Source organism: Eschrichtius robustus, chromosome 21 (assembly GCF_028021215.1).
Source record: "Eschrichtius robustus isolate mEscRob2 chromosome 21, mEscRob2.pri, whole genome shotgun sequence".
NCBI lineage: Eukaryota > Metazoa > Chordata > Mammalia > Artiodactyla > Eschrichtiidae > Eschrichtius > Eschrichtius robustus.
In genome coordinates this window covers 21,323,707-21,344,235 of record NC_090844.1, presented here as the reverse complement: position 1 = coordinate 21,344,235, position 20,529 = coordinate 21,323,707, and the positions used below count along the sequence as shown (strand labels likewise).

Sequence of the window (20,529 nt, the reverse complement as noted above, 5' to 3'; positions counted from 1 at the left end):
ATGTTTCTTCAGTACTTCTTAGAGCGGAAGAAGAAATCAAGCCCCATAATAGACAAAAAATTATGTCATGTAGACCCCAAAGCAGAAAAAAGTGAAAGTCTAGGCAAACTGCTAAACACTTTTTATTCTCCCTGCAAGAATACAATTATTCATTTTAAACCTCTGTCATCATCAGTTTTTTTTTATTGTGTTCAAATTTGTTAATCTACAGCTCAATTGTTAGTCAACATACAAACTATTTTGTAATATTTTAACATGTCACCTGATCAGCCTGTGTTCTGACTTAATGTTTTTAAAGAAAACCCATTTTTAAATATTTTCCCCTCCTTTGGGGGATATAAGCTCTGCCTTTAGCTGGGCCTGTCAAGGAACTGAAGAGTGGTACTCATTCAATTTTGGGTTGTGTGTACCTATCTTTAGTCCTGTCTGAATACAGTTTCAGTGACTGACAAAAAAGTACGACCATAACCTTGAATTTGTGGTTTCATCTTGCTCAGTGTTCTTATCTCTGACAGCAGCAGAGAGGAAATGTGTTCCCTAGCAGTCATAATCACAGCTCAGGACACAGATCCCTGTGATAGGATGTTAAAATTGAAGTTGTGATTTAAACTCTAAGGTGACAGGTTCGATATCAAAGTGAGTTGTGAGACAGAAAAAAAAGTACATCTTGCAAAAAGTATTTGGAGGAGAAAGCATTAGAGCAGGGGTCCCCAACCCCAGGGCCACAGAGCAGGAGGTGAGCGGTGGGCTAGCGAGCGAAGCTGCATCTGCCGCTTCCCATCCCCCCCATCACTCGTATTACCGCCTGAACCATCCCCCCCACCACCACCACCCCACCCCGGGTCCGCTGAAAAATTGTCTTCCACGAAACCAGTCCCTGGTGCCAAAAAGGTTGGGAACCACTGCATTAGAGAACTCTCAATTTCCCCCGAAGAATCTAATAGCATCAGGAATCAGAAGATATTTGGGATAAAGTGATTTTGGAGAGAGATTTGGGGGTGCTATGAGTTCTCTCCCAAATCTTTCCCTATAAGGAAAGGTGAGTAGGGAGCCTGCTCTAATTTCAAGGCTGGTTAGAGGGACTTCAGTGGGATCCTTCAGACATGGAGAGGATATGTGTCGCTACAGCATGGGGTCCACGGGAGCCTGACAAGACCTGATTGGGCTGCCTAGCTGGGGATGAGCCAAAGGAAAAGTGGCTGTCCTAGTATCAGGTGAATTCCTAGATTGCTCAGGGAAAAGGCAGTGTTAGTATTTCTTACGGGTCTCAGATGTACCCCATGGCATCATTTAAGGACCTGCTCAGAGGGCTGACTAGAGGTGTAAACTGGCCTCAGCAGGGAGAAGCTAAAAATGTCCTCACATTCCTAGGGGCTGCAGGAAAAATAAGGGACCTGCAAAAATAGAAAAGAGAGTTACATTAAGAGAATTAGAGATACGGTAGCTAATGTCCAGGATGGCTCCCAATGATCGTTTTCTCCTGGTCCACGTGCACTGGTTAGTCCCCTCCCACGCTGATCAGTATTGTACGACCAATAGAATATAACAGACATTATGGTGTGGGACTCTCAAAACTAGTTCATAAAAGGCATTGGAGCTTCTGACTTGGTCTTTTAGGTTGCTCACTCTGGGAGAAGCCAGCTGCTATGGTGTGAGGACACTAAGGCTGTCTCATGGAGAGACTCATGCAAAGAAAAAGCAATTTGCCAGCTATGTGAGTAAGCCATTCTGGAGGGGGATCTTCCATCCTCAGCCAACACATGACTGCAACCTCATGAGAGGCCCTACAGTACTAGATAGAACTGCGTGAACAGGCTACTCCTGCATTCCCGGTCCATGGAAACCATGAGACACGACAGATGATCACTGTGGTTTTAAGCCACTAAATCAGGGTTGATTTGTTATGCAGCAATGGATAACCAATCCAGATTTCGACACTAGGAATGGGGTGCTCCTAGAACAAAAAAACCTAAAAACTGACAAAATGTGGGTGTGGCTTTGGGTTCGGGTGGCAGGTGAATGCTAGATGGACCATGAGGGGAGTGATATTGAAAGACTAAAGGACGTCAAAGATACTGTTGCATAAGCATAAGCTGGATGGCCTTTGAGGAAGCTTTCAGTTATAGTTTAAAGAAAAGCAAGGAAAATGTCATTAGGAGAAAAGGGATCTTTTTCATCTAGTGGCAGAAAGTTTAGCAGTACTGTTGTGTAGTAATGTGGAAAGTAGAAAATGTACCTCAGGTACTTAGTAATCTAGCTAAGGAGATTTCCAAGTTGGGTTAAAGGTGCTGCCTGACTTCTTATTATACTAAAGTGCAAAAGGGGAGGGACAAGTTTCTTCCCAGTCTCTGTTTCTTCCCAGTCTCTCCAGACAATAAATGTTGCTAAAATTAAGTGGTTTCTGGGTAAGATCAAATCCAGGTTACAGCCAAGACAGTATGGTCTAAAGGTAAAGTCCTCAGATATAGCTAAGCTAATACTTCAGAGAACTGTTCAGACAAAAAGCTCTCCAAGGGTTTCTGGGGTATATGTCACAGATCCTTTACATTAAATAATAGAGTTTTTAAGAATCACCAGGGCGTTGACTCTCAGAAGCCTCAATAGGGGGCTCTAAGGTAGAGAAAGGTTTATCTTGAAGAGATTTGTAAGTGTGGCTTTTATCTAATGGAGTGAGCCCTGATAAGACAAACAGGAAATGTACAAAGTTTTAAAGAGATTGCACTAGTAGAAACATCTCCATCTTGGATCAAAAGATTCAGAGACAGTGCAAAAGCAATAGAAGGCCATGAACCTCCCAACCCTCTACAGGCAGAAACCAAGATGAAAACTGCTCAGCTGTAAAAACAGTGGTCATTTCATAAGGAAAAGGAACGAATCAAAAGGCAGAACTAAGGGCATCTCAGAAGGCTGAACCAGAAACCACGTAGTAGTAGAAATGATTCCCAGCCAAGAACCTTCAAGCATATGCCCTGCTGTTTTTTAGACTTTCTATAGACAAGTGACTTCTAAGTGCCTCACATTTTCCCTTTTTTTGAATGGGGAAGTTTATAGTGGTTATGCTGTGTCTGTCATACCATTGTATGTTGGGTGTGTTCACAGGTCTTCAGGTCAAGAGGAACTATACTTGAGGGGCTGTACTTGACGAACTGTACCTGAAGAGTCTCATCTGAACCTGGATCTGATTTATACGACAAGACCTCAGACTTTGCAAAGATGTCATGAGATGAGTCTTAAGGGGGCCTCTGGAGGAGGTGAATGTCTTTGCATGTGGGAGAGACATGACAAATTGTGGTACCCAGTTTTCAAAATGGCCCTCAATAATTTTCACTTTTGTAAGCATGCATTTGTTTAGTCCCTTTTCACAATGAACCAGAGCTGGTCTGTGTGACCAATAGAATACGGCAAGCATGCCAGTTTGACCTCCTTGGTTTCTTTTACTCACTCTGGGGGAAGCCAGGTGCCATGTAATGAGGACACTCAAGTAGCCCCACTGAGAGACCCACATAGAGAAGAACCAATTTTCTAGCACTCATCTGCCAGTCACATAAGTCAATTTACAAGTGGATCTTGAAGCCCCTGTAAAGCTATTACATGACAGCATCCCAGCAGGCACCTGTCTGCAACCTTATAAAAGACCTTAAGTTAAACCAGAGTTTCTCTCAAATTCCGAACTTACTAAAAACCATGAGAAGTAATAAATTATGTTTCAAGCCACAAAGTTTAAACATGATTTTTTACACAGCAAAAGATAACTGATACAGCAGGTGAGAGATCCTTGAATATCTCCTAGACCCACAGAGCACTCATGCTCTTCCAGTGAGGATTTCTCTGTGCTCCTCTCCCTTTCACCTCCCTGACATAGCTGCTAGCAACTGATGTACGTGGTGAGCTAGAATGGAAAAGGAAGCTAACCCTCCACCCCCAATCTTCCCTGGCTGCAAGCAGACACCTGCCTTAGCAGAACAAAACTAGAAGAGAGGGGAGAGCCTTACAGGAAAGGAAGATTGAAATGTTGATTATTATAGGGACAGAACTTTTTCATTTCTGATTCAAGACAGCAGTATTCCAAAAATTCCATATTTTGGAATTTAAAAATGATTGTGTTACTTAACGATATCTGGAAAGAGCCATGAGAGTCCCTAAGTTTTTGTCTAAGCAGGGAGGGAGAAAAGTAGCTGCCATGGGTGTTTGCTGTGGAAAAATTAATTTGTTTTGTGATTTCTTCCATTAGGTGGTACATGTTTAACAAGACTACATTCCTAAAAAAATTAAACAATGCAAGAAAAGATGATAAATCTTCCCTCAATAAAACTTCCTCTGCTAGCCTCTGTCTTTCCTTCTTTCCATTATTATCAAAAACATCCTGGAAGCATGTATACTTAAAATGGGTACATTTTATTGTATGTAAATTTTATCTTAATAAGGTTGATTTAAAGAAAAAACACTGCTTTTTCTCCTCATACCTACTTCTGCTTCTTTATTCCTTATCTTAGTCAACGACCCTATCATTGTCTTACTTTTTCAAGACACAGATTTTGAATCCACACTTAATCCTTCCTTTCTCTCGTCTTTTTTGCAAAAGCTCAGTTTTCAAACCCTATCAGTTCTACCTCCAATAGTGTATCTTCCCTGTTCCTTATTGCTGTTCCCTTCAGGTCATCACTCTCCCTGGCCTAAATCATTGTCACAAAAGTTTATCTGCTCTTCCTAGCTCCTTTCGATGTCTCCTAGACCCCCTACACTCTGATTCCATTTTTTCCTGCATTTGTGGAGTTCTAGTTCTTTAAAATATAAATCAAATCATTTTGTTTTCTTATTTAAAAGCCATCCTCGCATTTCCCTTAAAGTAGATTTTTTTAGACGGGGTATTGAAAGTTATCGACAAACTTGCCCAAAGGCTATTCTAGATACGTTTTCTGCCAGGTATAGTTATGTACCCCATTCTTTACTCAATTACCAATAAGCCGTGAGCAGACTGCTTTTTGTTCGTTTTCTGATGTTTTTTACACTCTATTCCTTTTCCCCTTTCCTCACCTGGGAAACTCCTAGTTATTATTAAAGACCACATTCCATTGTCATTTCCTCTGGGAAGTCTTACCTAAGGGTTCCCATCTTCTCTAACAGAACTAATACATTTCTTAAACATTTAATCCTTAGATTCGGTATAACTTTAATTTGGTACTTATTACATCTTTTCATAACCACGTGTTTGCTTACATCACAGAGTGCTCCCCATGAAGGTGAAGGCCATGACATGTGTGGTGGAGACCGCAGAGCTACTCCCAGATTCCCCCTCCAGGGCCGATTCCCCTGCTCCTGGGAATAGTGGCTGCCAATGGCTACATCTGTTTCCCTCTTTGGGAGATGCCCTTGACAGCAAGGAACTGCCTCATTCAAGACTACATCACTTTCTAGGGGCAGCCTAAGAGTGCAGGGATACAGAGATCCAGCCTCCCTGTCTCAATTTGGGACAACTCTGAAGGGCCACCCAAGCTCCAGAGAGCTGCAGAGAGTTAGGCGAGGCTGCAACTGTTACTGCATTGCAGCTCAGCCAACTCTGCTCTCTGACCAGTTCTGCCTTCCTCACTTCTACGCATGTCTGTCTCCCAAGAACATTCACCAATAGAGCTTCTCCGGGCAATTCCTGGTCCCGGGTCTGATTCCAAAGATTCCAATCATGTCACTTCCCCCCTCTGTTTTTTCTTAAATTCTATCCCAGTGTCCAGCACAGCGGCTTACACATAGCCATAGTGAGTTCTTATAGTTTTTTGGGAAAAAAAAAGAATTGAGTTTTATAACATTAATGTTCACAACATTAATAGTACTAGAGTTCAGCTACATTATTAATTAGAAAGGCTTTTGTTTAATAAAATGTAGAATAATTTCATAAGGACATGAATACATCACTTAGATATATTACACATGGCTAGTAATAGTTTTCTTTACATTCTGATTAAATTAAGGTGTTCTAATAAATATTTTAAAAGTTCAGTATTATTAGGAACAAAAAATTGCTCTTTAACAAATATGCAAGTCCTTTTTAGTCTATGTAACTACATAAGAGGATATTAGAAATTCAGATAAAAATATTTGTAGAACTATCATCATAGTGTTATATAATATTGTATTTAATACAGAAAAAAACTACAGATGTGCTATAAGTAGGGAAATAATTGCACGATTTTGATATATTCACGAAATTCAAACTGTAAAATTTAATACTTAGTTAATATTTGCTTAGGAAATACATTTAAGTGGAAATTCTACTAGTTCTGAATTCTAAATGTTTTTATCTATTAAAAGTTATATAAAATTCTGACTTTACTCCCCAACAGACAGTAAAAAATAATGTAAAACTATCTATCTACAGCTCAGTGTCTGCAATATAGAATTTAATAATCTGCTTCAGCAGAATTCCAGACCCAGGCTAAGTCGAGTTGCTCCGATCCAGAGTCTGCTCTCTCTCCCACTTTTTTTGTTTCTTATTGGCACCCGGAGGTTGTTGCCCTAGCAACAGAGAAGTTCTGGAGGCAACTTCGCCAGGATGCTCTTGGAAATCAGAGGCTATCTGGACCCAAGAAAAAATTCTCCCATGTTTTTCTCACCCGTATAATTCGTTTAGTTTGGGATTTAAACAGAATTAATGCTATGGATTGATCAAAGAGGATTTTATTCAGAAGGCCAATATATAAAAGGGATAAAAGTAAATAAGTCTGGCTGGGGCAGGGAGAGGAAGGCAGTTCTGGGGGTGCCCAGAGTGCACAGTCTGAACAGCACTGATTTATTGTTATTATTGCCTATTTGTATGATTCTCTGCATTTCACAGAATGACTAATGTGGTAAATTCCCATTCAGTAAATTACTATAGTATTTATACAAAGGTAGGGCCTTCAACATGAATCAGCAGAACAACAACAAAATAAAATGGATAAAGCAATCTACAGTAAAAAGGAAACAACTGTTTTTCATGAGTGTCAATTGATTTTCCTTTGAAGCAGTTTACTAATTCAGAAGTTGCCTGGATTACACCAAGTTGTCACAGTGGAAAGAACAGAGAATCACTAAAAAGTGAGAGTGGCAACAATAATCTAAGGAATATGAACCATTCATTCATTCAAAAAAAAGAAACTAGCATATAAAATTCTCATTAAATAAGCAGAATATCAAGAATATTGATATTTTTCAAGTGACTGTGCCTTGAAAAAGATAAAGAGTGAAGATAAAGAGTAAATGACACTCTTCATATTTTTGTTACGACACCAACTGTTTAGATGTGTGATATTCAGAATACTCAAATGCTTGGTTGCTGATTTTACTTTTTCATTTAGAAATCTGGTATGTGGTAGACAGCTCAAAACTATAGTCACAAAAGCCCTCTGTATAAACTTTGTACAACGGCTACTGAATATTCACATGGAATCCCCAGTTAAGCATTTCAACTGACTGTAACTGTCTTTAAGAAGTGAGGGTAGAGGCCACCAAATGCCAGGGGCAGCATTAATTATCAATCAAAGAATCAAAGTAGGGAATCAGAAAAAGAATGGAAACACCAAATATATAATTAGAACTTGGGGACAACTCTGTTTGAGATGAAGAGAGCTCTGTGAAAATGGCTTACGGGTTATTATTATTGCTCAATGCTATGAATTATATTCTTGGTTGCTGTGATGTGGCATGCCATTGGCTTGCCATTTTACATTGCCCAGAAATAACTGGAAGTTGTTATTTCTCTTGGATGAAAATATGAGCTGGATTCGAGAAGTAACATCAGCACATGGAAAAACTAAACTTTCCTCATTGTAATGATGATAACATACAAAAGTACTATTCATATGACCAAATCGTAGGTTGCAGAGATTTTTTTTTTTTTTTTTTTTTTTACTGTTTCTTGCCCTAATGGAATCTATTCAATTCTTACTGTCCTCTCATTTGTATGTTCCATTTTCCCCATCATTCTTTTGGTTGTAGGAGTTCTGCTCCAGATGTCTAATTAGCCAGGTTATTATAAATGAAATAAACAAAATAGAAAAACAATTTATCCAACTCAAAAAATTACTTAAACACCATGTGCTCAGACTTTAGTATTAAGGATCAGTATATCTGGATGCAAGTTGTACTTATTCTTGGCACAATGAAACTCCTAGATTCTGAGTGAAAAGTCTTAAGTGAGGAGGTTATTGTGGAGATCAAATAATCCATCCCAAACAAGACTATCATGAATTAACATGTAAATAGATTGGAAACAGATATCAGTATCTTCAAACACAAGAAATGAGAGAATTTTGAATAATTTTAAATAGAAAAGCAAATGGTTATGAAAAACGTTTCTCTTTTTCAAAGCCCAAGGTTAATGAATTACATATTTATTATTTCAAAATTCAGAATATGTGAATGGAATCCTCTACACTTTAGAATCAGAATTCTAAGAAATATCTCATTATAATAATCACAGAATGATTTCCTTTTCAAAAACATTTTTTCCCCAGCTCTCTGGTGGCTCACTTTTCCTTAAAAAAGCTATAAGATTTGGCTTATTTTTCTTTCTCATAAACAATGAGGATCTTAGTGAATAAATACTTCTTTAAAAATCCACATACTTTAATGTTATTGCTTGGCTATGTCAAAATTAAATTGCCACATTCAGAAGCATTACAATCAAAGGCATTGTTCTAAGACCATTACATTTTTGTTTGCAAAGTGGTAAATTGTACTAATTCAAATTTTTTGATGTTTCAGACTAAACTTTAAGAATTCTATGTGTGTCATTTTTCCTTTTACTATGCTATTTTCTTTACTTATCATATGTGACATTATGAAATACTCTTTAAATTCTAGTCAATTTTATATGTTACCTAATACTTTTCCCCCAAGAGTTCAGTAAAAAGGAGTATTTGCAGTTCCCATTTGTAAAAAAGACAATGTTTTATCCCTTTATTTTGTGTTAAATAGTGAGTAGCATTAGAGAAAATCACTAGCTTTGTTAAAAAAAATCTGATAATCACTTAAGCAAAAATACAGAATAATATCCTGGTAAAACAAAATAGGGACCTACTAAAATTCTGCATATGAATTGCGTTTTAAATGATACTTGACAGTGATGTGATTTGGACTCCTGAATCTACATGCTATTTTTCAATTTTAGTGCCTACCATTTAATATGTCACAAGCATAATGACTTTAGCTTAATGATCACATGTATGAGATATGTGATTGCATTTAGATATAAAACTTGGTTTACATTGAAAGTAATTATGAGGAACCTCTGATGGTTTTTCTCTTCTTTCTTGGATCAGCCTTAACTTCCTTAATATGCTGTATAATTGGGACTAATGCCAAAAACATTTTATAGTTTCATAGCAGATTAGACCATATCTCATTGGGTGAAAAAAGGAAAAAAATAAGATCCTGTTTTTAAATGACTTAAACGTTAACAGCATTCATTAAAAATAACGTAATGTCAAAATTCATACACAATGTCATCACCCTCCTTTTTACCTCCACTTCAAAACATTTATGCTTTTTAGGGAGGACAATACTATTAACAAGTGAATGTCAGACCCAAAAATTATTGTTTGCTTCTATTATGCCAGAGGGGAGAAAGATAATAGACTGTATGTAAGTGTCTCACTAAGTTGACTATAGCATAAACAGTTGTGTTTCAGAGTCACATTGAGAGATTTTTTTTTTTCTTCAACAATAGGTTACACTGACCATGCAATTTTTGAAATTGTTGGTAAAAGAGGCTAAAATATCAGGTTGACTGTGGCATTGGAGTACTTTCTTTTTTAAAGTCATCTAGAAACGATCATGAACTTGCAGTCAGGACATACTCCTGAAGCTTTATTTCGGTCACACTCCAGCAGCATTTAGGCAGGATTTACTCTGAACCATTCTTGGGAGGAGTCGGCAGTCTCTGGCATTCAGCCTGCCCTCAGCTCCCACCCCCTCCATGAGCTGCTGTCTCCACCCTCATTTATCTCATCAATATTTTGGTGGTAATGATGAAAAGATTAGGGGTGTATTCGGTCTGTGGAATTAGACCTATTGTTGCCACCTTGAGCTGGAATAAGATATATTTGTCTTTTTTCACCTTGTAGCAATTACAATAATGAAGGTTAATAATTTCTGCTATTTTTAACATCTTCAAAGGAGGGTTATTTTGTAATTCCAACATTCAATACATTCTGATATGAATGCTAGTATCTTCCAACATTCCTTTAGATAGTTTAGGATACACTCAAAACTATCTAGCTGGGGTTCCCAAATGCCCAAATGATTGAGGTTCTCATTCCGGTCGTTAGAATTCTATCACATGGCAACTAGTGGGGTTGTCTCCTCTATGAAGCTGATGTTAGTATACACAGCAGAACACCCTCTCTGTTCCTCCAGTACTTATTTTACAAATAAAATATGTTGTTTTTCTTATCTCAGCCTTGGTCTCTTTCTTCACAAATGTATGATTAATACTAATTTAATGACCACCTACACTAATCAGTATCTTCAAGAAAAACAACAACCACAACAAAACTTGTGGGGTTTTAGTGCCCAGCTTTAAAATCTTTCATGTAACAACCCTATATTAATTAATGCAGGAACAACTCAAGCAACTGAATGCCCTGGTTAGAGGGATGTCAGAATATTGTTCTGCAGTGAATGAAAGCACTGTATAAAAAATGATTATGACTACACATGCGTTGTTTGCAGAAGTGTGTAGTGTGAAAGGCATTATGAGACTGCCTCAAAGGAACAAAACCAAGAATTTAAGAAAGAAATTGATGAGATTTTTGGCATTCAGCACCAGACCTTGTTTTTACTAATGTGTTTTTTGGTAGTGGATCTCCTACCTTTTAACTTTTAAATTTTTTTGTGTCAAATACATTTCAGAAATCTACTTTAATGCTCCATTTTCAGCATGATATATACACAGTATTTATGAAAAATCTGAAGATTACTCATTGGTCCCCTTCTAATAATAAATATAAAAGTAGAAATCTTATTGAAAAATTGGCACTTAGAAATCCAAAAACCTTACACACAAAAGGAAAGCCAAATATTTGTGGTAGTCAGTCACCATTATAAATAGATTCATAGCAGCAAATCAAATGTAACATTAAATAATTCTGAGATGAAAGTAAAGCATTCTGTAAAAATGTGACACTATGGAGCAGAGGTTGGTTCATTTTAGGTGGATGTTAGAAGCAGGTGTTCTTTGAATTTAATGTTTCTACTTAATATTAAAATTGAAAGTTTAGTTCATAGTGAAAAGAACAGCTCTGTAGGATACTAGAGTTTTCTTTCTTTTCACGAAGTAGCCAGGCTGCCATTATTCCCTAAGCTCCAAATTGAGGGGAAAAGTGTCTGTTTAATATCTCATAAAATAGGTAAAATTCTTCATTCTAATATTTTAACCCAGGAAAAACTAAAAACATAAAATTGATCCATGGCTCAAGACTTACTTTCTAACTTTAGTAAAAAGGGAATACTGAAAATAATAATAACACCAAAACCAGCAAAAAATAAAACACACACATGCTCACATTAAAGCAGCCCTTCCGCCAACACAAAAGCCTGTTTTTCAAGCTAACTTTTTTTTAAAATTTTTATTGGAGTACAGTTGTTTTACAATGTTGTGTTAGTTTCTACTGTACAGCAAAGTGAATCAGCTATACGTATACACATATCCCCTGTTTTGGATTTCATTCCCACTTAGGTCACCACAGAGCACTGAGTAGAGTTCCCTGTGCTATACAGTAGGTTCTCATTAGTTATCTATTTTATACATAGTATCAATAGTGTATATATGTCAATCCCAGTCTCCCAAGCTACTTTTTTAATTGGTCATTTTCTTTGAGAAATTTCCTAAAAGTCAGTTGCCTTTGATAGCAGAGTGTTTTCTTCCCCTCTGGGTACTTCTCATGGCCAGTTAGAGAATTTGACTAAATTATAGTTCAGTAGCTGAACAGAGGTGGATTTCCAGTTGTCTAACCCCACCTGCAGTATTGATCAAGATGTGTTAAATAGGTTTTGGGTGTCTTGAAGTGGAATATTGTGTTTCAAGGCCAAGTCAATTGCATAATGATTCTCATCACTCACTGACTAGTGATTTGTGGCATCACTACAAAGTTGTGATCATGTGCCCAGGTCACACCTGAACAGCTGGATACATCTTCACTTCTGATTTTATTCCAAGTTGGCAACTTTTCAGTTAATATTTGATTTGCAGTGCATGAAAAAATATGTTTCTGTTCAACAATTGATTTTAAGTATTTCTTAATTTTGCCTGTGGGGTGAATAGTTTGGTTAACTGATACGGCAAAACATGAACAATTTGAAAAAGGACCCATTATAAAGTACTCTAAGGGATTAAAGTCCTAGGAAAACTGATGGTTTTATGTTTCTCATTCTAAAACTTTACTGAAGATGGTTACCATAAAAATATGTACATTGCTCAATGGAAATATATTGACCACATTTATAAGCACGGGAACATTGAAAAAAGACTAAGGAACTGCACACAGAGTTGTAGCAATGGTTACAAATTACAAAGTGACTACACTCTAAAATATGTACGTTTCAAGGGAGAAATAGTGGATACCAACAGTAATTATTCTAAAGTAAAAGATGAACACAGAATAAATGTTAGAGTGAAAAGAACACTCTTAGGGACAATAGAAGGTGCTTTAAAAAGCTAATTTAAGCATAAATACCTTTAAAAAAGGGAATTCACCTTCCTTTCTACTTACTTTTTTTTTAATACATTTGTTTATTTATTTTATTTTTGTTTGCATTGGGTCTTTGTTGCTGTGTGCAGGCTTTCTCTAGTTGTGGCGAGCAGGGGCTACTCTTCATTGCAGTGCTCAGGCTTCTCATTGCAGAGGCTTCTCTTGTTGCGAAGCATGGGCTCTAAGTGCGCGGGGTTCAGTAACTGTGGCACGTGGGCTCAGTAGCTGTGGCTCGCGGGATCTACAGCACAGGCTCAGTAGTTGTGGCATACGGGCTTAGTTGCTCTGTGGCATGTGGGATCTTCCCGGACCAGGGCTTGAACCCGTGTCCCCTGCATTGGCAGGCGGATTCTTAATCAATGCTCCACCAGGGAAGTCCCTCTACTTACTTCTTATATGTCAGCCCCACACCTGTCCCCAGTGTTCAAAAAGCCAATGCTCCAATGGTTCCCAAACCTTCAAGCTAAAACTCTTAAGAGGCTTTTATCTTTTCCTTAATAAGAACGTGGTAAAATGAGATTGTTGAGTTTCATATTTGAATTTTGCATTTCAACCTTCTCTAGTGATTGTGGAAAAGAAGAGCACCACGTCACTGCAGTCTGCCCATTGGCACACATTATTTTTGACCCTGTTTTTTCAGTGTACCACAAAATAGCATTGGGTAGTATGTCATTGCTTCCTCCTATTTCCTGTATATACAGCACTACCATACAGCATGTCATTGCATTTCATTGTTTACATGCCTCCCTCCCTTGCTAGACTGTGAGATATTTAAAGACAGAGAATATATTTTTATTGCTCTCCAAGTCTTTTTTATCTTGTATAACACATGGCACATCGTAGGTGTTCAATAAATATTTATTCCATCAAAAATACTCTAGATATTCTTGCAGTTGAACATACATACTATGTTTTAAATTCAAGTATTCTCTTTTTAGTTTTATTTCAGATTTGCCTTTTATTTTAAAGGCAGGCAGAAAAGCAATCCAAACTTGTTTCTCTGTGTTAAGCTAACATGGGCATTTAAAAAATAATACAACACTATGATTTCATTAAACTAGGAAAGGTTATTTTGGAGCTGCTGGGACTTTAGATATTTGAAGTAGTAATTACTTACTCCATAAATGTTACCTTTAGAGTCAAATACTGCTTTCCTGTTGCAGTTCAACTTTTTACTTAAAGGAAAATAACTTCTATTCACAATTCACTGTGCTATACTATTACATGTAGTAATTCTCCTTTTCATTTGTTTTGGTAGCATTGTAAAGTCTATGAAGCATCATAATAATAACAATAGTAGCTTACATTTTTTCAGTATTTTTTCTGTGCCAAGCATTTCACTAAGCACTTGACATGTGCTATGTCATTTAATACCCACATAAAACTTATCATGTGTATGATCTTATATATCTCTACTTTTTAATCTATCTATCTACCTATCCATCCATCCATTAATTTTCCCATTGGTAAGCCATTTAGTCAGAATAATAATATAGGCAGAATCATCTTTACATTTTGCATTCTTGGTTCTTTCAAGTTCTGAGTATCCAGTAATAAAATTTAATACCGTATTTTGCATAATTCTGGAACAATGACCTATGTTAGTAAAGTACTTGTGTAAGCATTTATAAAACAAAAAAACAGCATATGTTGGGCTGTACTTAATTAAGTACTATCAAGTCACTGCAACTAAGAATCCAAGAGTATTTCTTCTAAACTGAATGGATGAGATATCAACTCTTACCTGAAAATAATCAACACTTCATGTGGAAACTGCTATAATTAACAACTTACCATAGACTTGGGTTTGGTTCCAGAACTGGCCACTGGGGTGGAAGATGGTAGGTCAGTGGACTCGGTGTTAGAAGACAGGTTTATTTGTGTCTGATTTACCGAAGTGTTATCTGCTCCACTCTCAGATCCTGATTCCAGATCCTATGAAAAAAATGCATTGATATGAAGGGCATGTCCACACTCTCTACATGCCTTTCTCCCACCTCCAACACCTTTCCACCTCCTCCTTCTCCCAAGACACATGGACACACCACAGAGTTATGACAACCGACAGTGACACATCACCCATAACCATGCATTATTTTGTATTAACAATTGTACTCTTCAGAGGGTCTGATTTTAGAATGCAAATACTGAAAAAGAGACAGTAAACTACTTTGATAATTTAACAGCTGATTGTGCATTGGAAAGGGCAGTAGGGGCAGCTAGCCGGGACACTGCAATAAGTCAGGAGGAAGAAGTCCATAGACAACCCTTGCTCGTTGTGTGACTTTGAGTAACTCACTCTACATCTCTCTTGCAACAGGGTTATGAGTGTCAAATGAAAAGACAGTTCTCAGCTCTTCTCACCTCACTCTCTTCTATGTTCCCATCAGATCTCCATGGTGACACCTACCATAATAGCCTGGAATCATTTAGCTCAAGTGTATGTCTATCTAATGAACTATAAGCTATTTGAGGGCAGGAATTACACTTTGTCACGCGCGATTCAATTCCCTCATTTGAAAATGAGTATAATGATAGCATGCACTCATACAGGTTTATGAAGATTAAGCAAGATATATGCAAAGTGCATGTAACAGGCACATAATCATTTTCATTAAATGCTGGGCATTACTGTAAATATTGTTATTATTAACATCATATGCCTTCTGAGCAACTAGTGCACAGTATGTGGATAAGACATGTCTGTTGAATGAGTGCAATTACACGGTAATCCCTCCAAAGGCTGTGCATTTAATTTACCAAATGATATCTTTGTGTTATATGTGAGAACACAGAGGAAAGGCAAGGGTGAGGAGAATGCAAAGGGGAGGGAGTGAAGGCACACATCACTCTATAATTTTAACGTGAGAAAATTATTTGATAATCTTTACGTCCACTCTTTCGACATCTCAACTTCACCATGGCCCATATTGTTAAATATCATCTACCCTGCACCCCGACTCTCTGGTCTTAGACTCTATCATTCTCTTGTTTCTCTATGCTCTGCCATACTTGCTGTTTGTCAGTCCTCCTAGTACACCAAGGTGGTGTTTATGGCAGGGACTATGCCCTTTCTTGTCCCTTGTCCAAGTATTTCCCTTTGCTGTCCCTTTCTTGTCACTCAGCTCTCAGTTTGAATATCACTACCTCAGAGAAGCATCCTTTGACAGTTCAAGCTAAAATAGTTTCCTCTCTTCAACCACCACAGTGTATCATTTTCTATTTTACAATCTTATTACCTTGTTTATCTACCACGTATCAACAATATCCATCCATCATCTCTACCTATGTATGTACGTATGTATCTATCTCTCTATCTGACCATCTATCCACCTTTCATTCATTTCTATTTCAAATCTTTTTTGCCTCCCTTTATTGGAATCAATGCATCACAAGAGCAGGGGCTTCACCTGTCTTGTTCACTGATACATTCCCCAGGCTTAGAATAGTGTGTGACACCTAGAATATGCTCATAAATATTGTTTTATGAAAGAATAACCAAACTGGCAAATATTAATATGTAACCAAGGAGGCACAAGATCTGTACACTAGAAACTACAGGACACTGATGAAAGAAATTGAAGAAGACACAAATAAATGGAAAGATATCTCATGTTCCTGAATTGGAAAAATTAAAATTGTGAAAAATGTCCATGCTACCCAAAGTGATCTATAGATTTAGTGCAACCCCTGTCAGAATGTCAATGGCATTTTTCATAGAAATAGGAAAAAACAATCCTAAAATTTGTATGGAACCACAAAAGACCCTGGACAGCCAAAGCAATCTGAGAAATGATAACAAAGCTGGAGCCATCGCATTCCCTTATTTCAAATTATAGTACTGTAGTAATCACAACAGTATGGTACTGGCATAAAAACAGACACACAGACCAATGGAATAGAACAGAGAGCACAGAAATAAAAGCATGCATATACAGTCAACTAACATTTGACAAGGGGGCCAAGAATACTCAATAGGGAAAAAATAGTCCTTTCAATAAATGGTGTTGGGAAAATTGGATATTCACATGCAAATTAATGAAATTCGACCCTTATCTTACACCACTCACAAACCTTAACTTGAAATGAATTAAAGACGTAAATGTAAGATCTGAAACTGTAAAACTCCTAGAAGAAAGCATAGAGCAAAAGCTTCTTGACATTGGTCTTGGCAACAATTTTTTGGGTATGACACCAAAAGCACAAGTAATAAAAGCAAAAATAAACAAATGGGACTATATCAAACTACATGGCGTCTGCACAGCAAAGGAAACAATCAACAGAATGAAGGATGCAGCCTATAGAACTATGAGAAAATGTTTGCAAACCTTAGATAAGGGGTTAATATCCAAAATATATAAGGAACTCATTCAACTCAATAGCAAAAAACAAATAATCTGATTAAAAACTGAGCAAAATACCTGCGTAGACATTTTTTCGAAAGACACACAAATGGCCAACAGGTACATGAAAAGGTGCTCAAGATCACTAATTATCAGGGAAATGCAAATTAAAACTACAATGAGATATCACCTCACACCTGTCAGACAGCTATCATAAAAGGGAATCCTAGTGCATTGTTGGTGGGAATGTAAATGAGTACAGTCACTATGGAAAACAGTATGGAGGTTCCTCAAAAAATTAAAAATAGAACTACCATATAATCCAGCAAGTCCACATCTGCATATACATCCAAAGGAAATGAAATCACTGTCTTAAAGAGACATCTGCACCCCTATATTCATGGCTGCATTATATTCACAATAGCCAAGACACAGAAGTAACTGAAGTGTCTACTGATGGATGAATGGATAAAGAAAATGTGGTATATATATACAATGGAATATTATTTAGCCATAGAAAAGAAGGAAATTCTGCCTTTTGTGACAACATGGAAGGACCTGGAGAGCATTATGCTAAGTGAAATGAGCCAGACAGAGAAACACAAATACTGTATGATCTCACTTATATGTGGAATCTAAAAAAAAGGCCAAAATAGAAACAGAATGAAGTGGTGGTTGCTAGGGGCTGGAAGGTGGGGAAAATGGGGACATGCTGGTCAGAGGGTACAAGCTTCCAGTTATAAGAGGCATAAGTTCTGAGGATCTAATCTTCATTTTGGTGACTACAGTTAACAACACTGTATAATATATTTGAAAGTTGCTAAGGGAGTAGATATTAAATGTTCTCTCCACACACATACACAATTATAATTATACCAGTTTATGGACGTGTTAACTAACCTTACTGTGGTAATTATTTTGCATAAAAAAACTGTATCAAATCATCACATTGTACACCTTAAACTTATACAATGTTGTATGTCAATTCTATCTCAATAAAGCTACAAAAAAAAAGAAAAGAAAAAAGTGGAAAACAAAGATAAAACAGAAAGGGTACAAAAGACATACATAACAATAATAAATATGAAACATAATACTAAATTCTTTAAGAGTGTGTTTGTGTGTGTGTGTGTGTGTGTGTGTGTGTGTGTAAAACATATAACCAAATTTCTCATGCCCTGAGTGCTTTCAGATTAAGGGTCATCTATTCTTTTTTGCACAGAAAAGACATTTTAACCTAAGAGAAAAATGATTCATTAAGATTTCAAATTAAATCAACATCAAATGGGTAGTCATAAATAGCAGGTTATTTATAAACATCAAATGCATAATCATAAGTAGCAGGTAGTTTATAAGCCATTTATATTTTACATTTATGTTTATCAGAAATGTTTTGCACGAATTTTGCCTTCCTATTTATGATCTGATTAGGCAAATAACAGGGTAACCTTGCATCCTTCTAACAATACAATAATTCTAGGGTGAAATAATAAATATTAAAAAAAAATTTTTACCATTTAAAGACAATACTGTACAGCCATTCTCTGCTTCCATGTTCACAAACTCTATGTGGAAGATATTATTATCACCACCTGATGGATGATGAAGCCAAAGCTGAAGGCAAGTAACTTGACCAAATTCATGTTCTGTGGCAGGGCTGACGGTAAAGCTCAGATCTGCCTGACCCTCACTTGTCAGGCTCTATCAAGGCAGCCTTCTATACATTTTTACATCTACCCTTATTTTAATATTTTTTTCTCTTTGAAGCCATTCTTAAAGACTCCAGCCCATATTATTCTTTACCCCCTTTATTATATGTACAACTCACTCCAGCCTTTTCTTACAAATAATCTCAAACTGAGGTCACTGTTTCATTGCATGTCTTGCCCTCCTTGCTAAACTGTACATTCACAGTGGAGTATGAGGGTGTGGCAGAGGGGGTTTCTCCTCTGAATCTGGGACAGTACTCCTTGGTGGACAATCAAGGTCGTAATTATTTGTTATAATCCACTTATTCCATGGTACAATTATCAAAAGGAATGGAAATCGCATGTGGAAAAAATTTTGATGATGAGAGAATGTTAAAATTAGCTTTAAATACCAAGGAACAGAAATAAAGAAAAAGGGACGACCTAGAAAAACACAGAGACAAAAAGAAGTTTCTAGGGATGCAGGCTATGTCTTATTTACCTTTAACCCAGTGTCTGGTGTGAGTGAGTACATGAGAGAAGGCAATGGTATTAACAAATACTGAGAGAAGGCAATGGTATTAGCAAATACTAAATATGTACTCTGTGCCAGATCTTTGCAATGCATCTCACACGTGTTCTTTCATTTACTCCTCCCAACAAGCCATTAAGTAGGAAACAATGTCTCCTTTTTTTACATGAACCTGAAGTTGAGAAATTAAATACTTTTCTTATGTTCTCAGATATTCAGTTGTACAGCTGGCATGTGAACTCAGGCCTGCAGACTCCAAAGTTTATGTTTCTACTGTATTATTTGGCCTATTTCAAGTATCTGTTGAACTAAAAACTCAGAAATACATCTTTATTTACAGAATTAACCATTGTTCAGCAAGGGTGGCGATGGTCCATGAGATAGTGCATGCAATATAAAATCCAGTTTATACTTTAAATGGAGGCAGAGATGTAGATGCAGACAAATCCTAATCATCACCCACCTTAGCTCTTGTTGTGCATTGCCTTTACCACTCAACAAAGAACCGTATCTAGCAGGTAAGGGCTATTTTGCTCTCTGAGATGGAGACAACAACATGGAGTTGTATTTAGCAGAAATCTGGACTGTGCTTTTTTCCCTAAATACATGGGATTGAGGAAAAGTCAATACAGAGGGAAAAGGGGAGCAATTAAAGAGATAGGGAGAGATCACCAATTCACACCAGAAAACTTCAAAGAGAAAATGTATTCCACACCTACATTAATGGCAAAAGTACTGAGAAGCATCTCCTATTGAAAAACTGGGCTTTAAAGTGTTGATGAAAATGAGTTTGAAGCTTCTACACCCTTCATATGTAAATGAGAAAACATCCCTTCTTTTTGGGCTCAGGAGATCACTTTCACTGCGCTTCCTCCATCTGGGTGCCTGTCCTACTAAAGTACGTGCAAGACGCTACGTTGGCACCAGGGAAGGAGTAAGCGATTCTGTCTGGGAAGACAGAAGGAGATTTAGGGAAGACTTCACTGTAAAGGAAACATTTGAGATGAATCCTGAAGGATGAAGAAAAATTATTAAAAGAAAAAATGTCATTCCTACCAGCTTTCTAGGTCAAAGCATTTAATTTCATATTTATTTATTTTTTAATCAAAAATATTTTTTGCTCAAGCTATCAGATTTCCATTATAGCCAGCTAGGAAAGTCAGTATGGGATAGTGCTTGAGTGACATGGCTCTGGATCAAGACTGGCTGGGCTTCTGTGCCAGCACTGGCACATACAATTACTG

At 37.1% G+C, this 20,529-nt stretch overlaps 1 protein-coding gene across 18 annotated transcripts in view; it reads right to left on the bottom strand.

The window, feature by feature from the left end:
- DLC1 (DLC1 Rho GTPase activating protein) overlaps window positions 1–20,529 on the bottom strand; it is a 416,411-nt gene that overhangs the window by 295,125 nt on the left and 100,757 nt on the right. For 17 of the 18 annotated variants that reach the window (XM_068532231.1, XM_068532233.1, XM_068532234.1 and 14 more), the window contains one exon: window positions 14,517–14,657. In XM_068532231.1, coding sequence (XP_068388332.1) covers window positions 14,517–14,657 — 141 coding nt within the window. Of the gene's footprint in view, window positions 1–11,621; window positions 13,055–14,516; window positions 14,658–20,529 lie in introns of those variants that run through there. The other variant, XM_068532246.1, reaches the window with a different exon arrangement.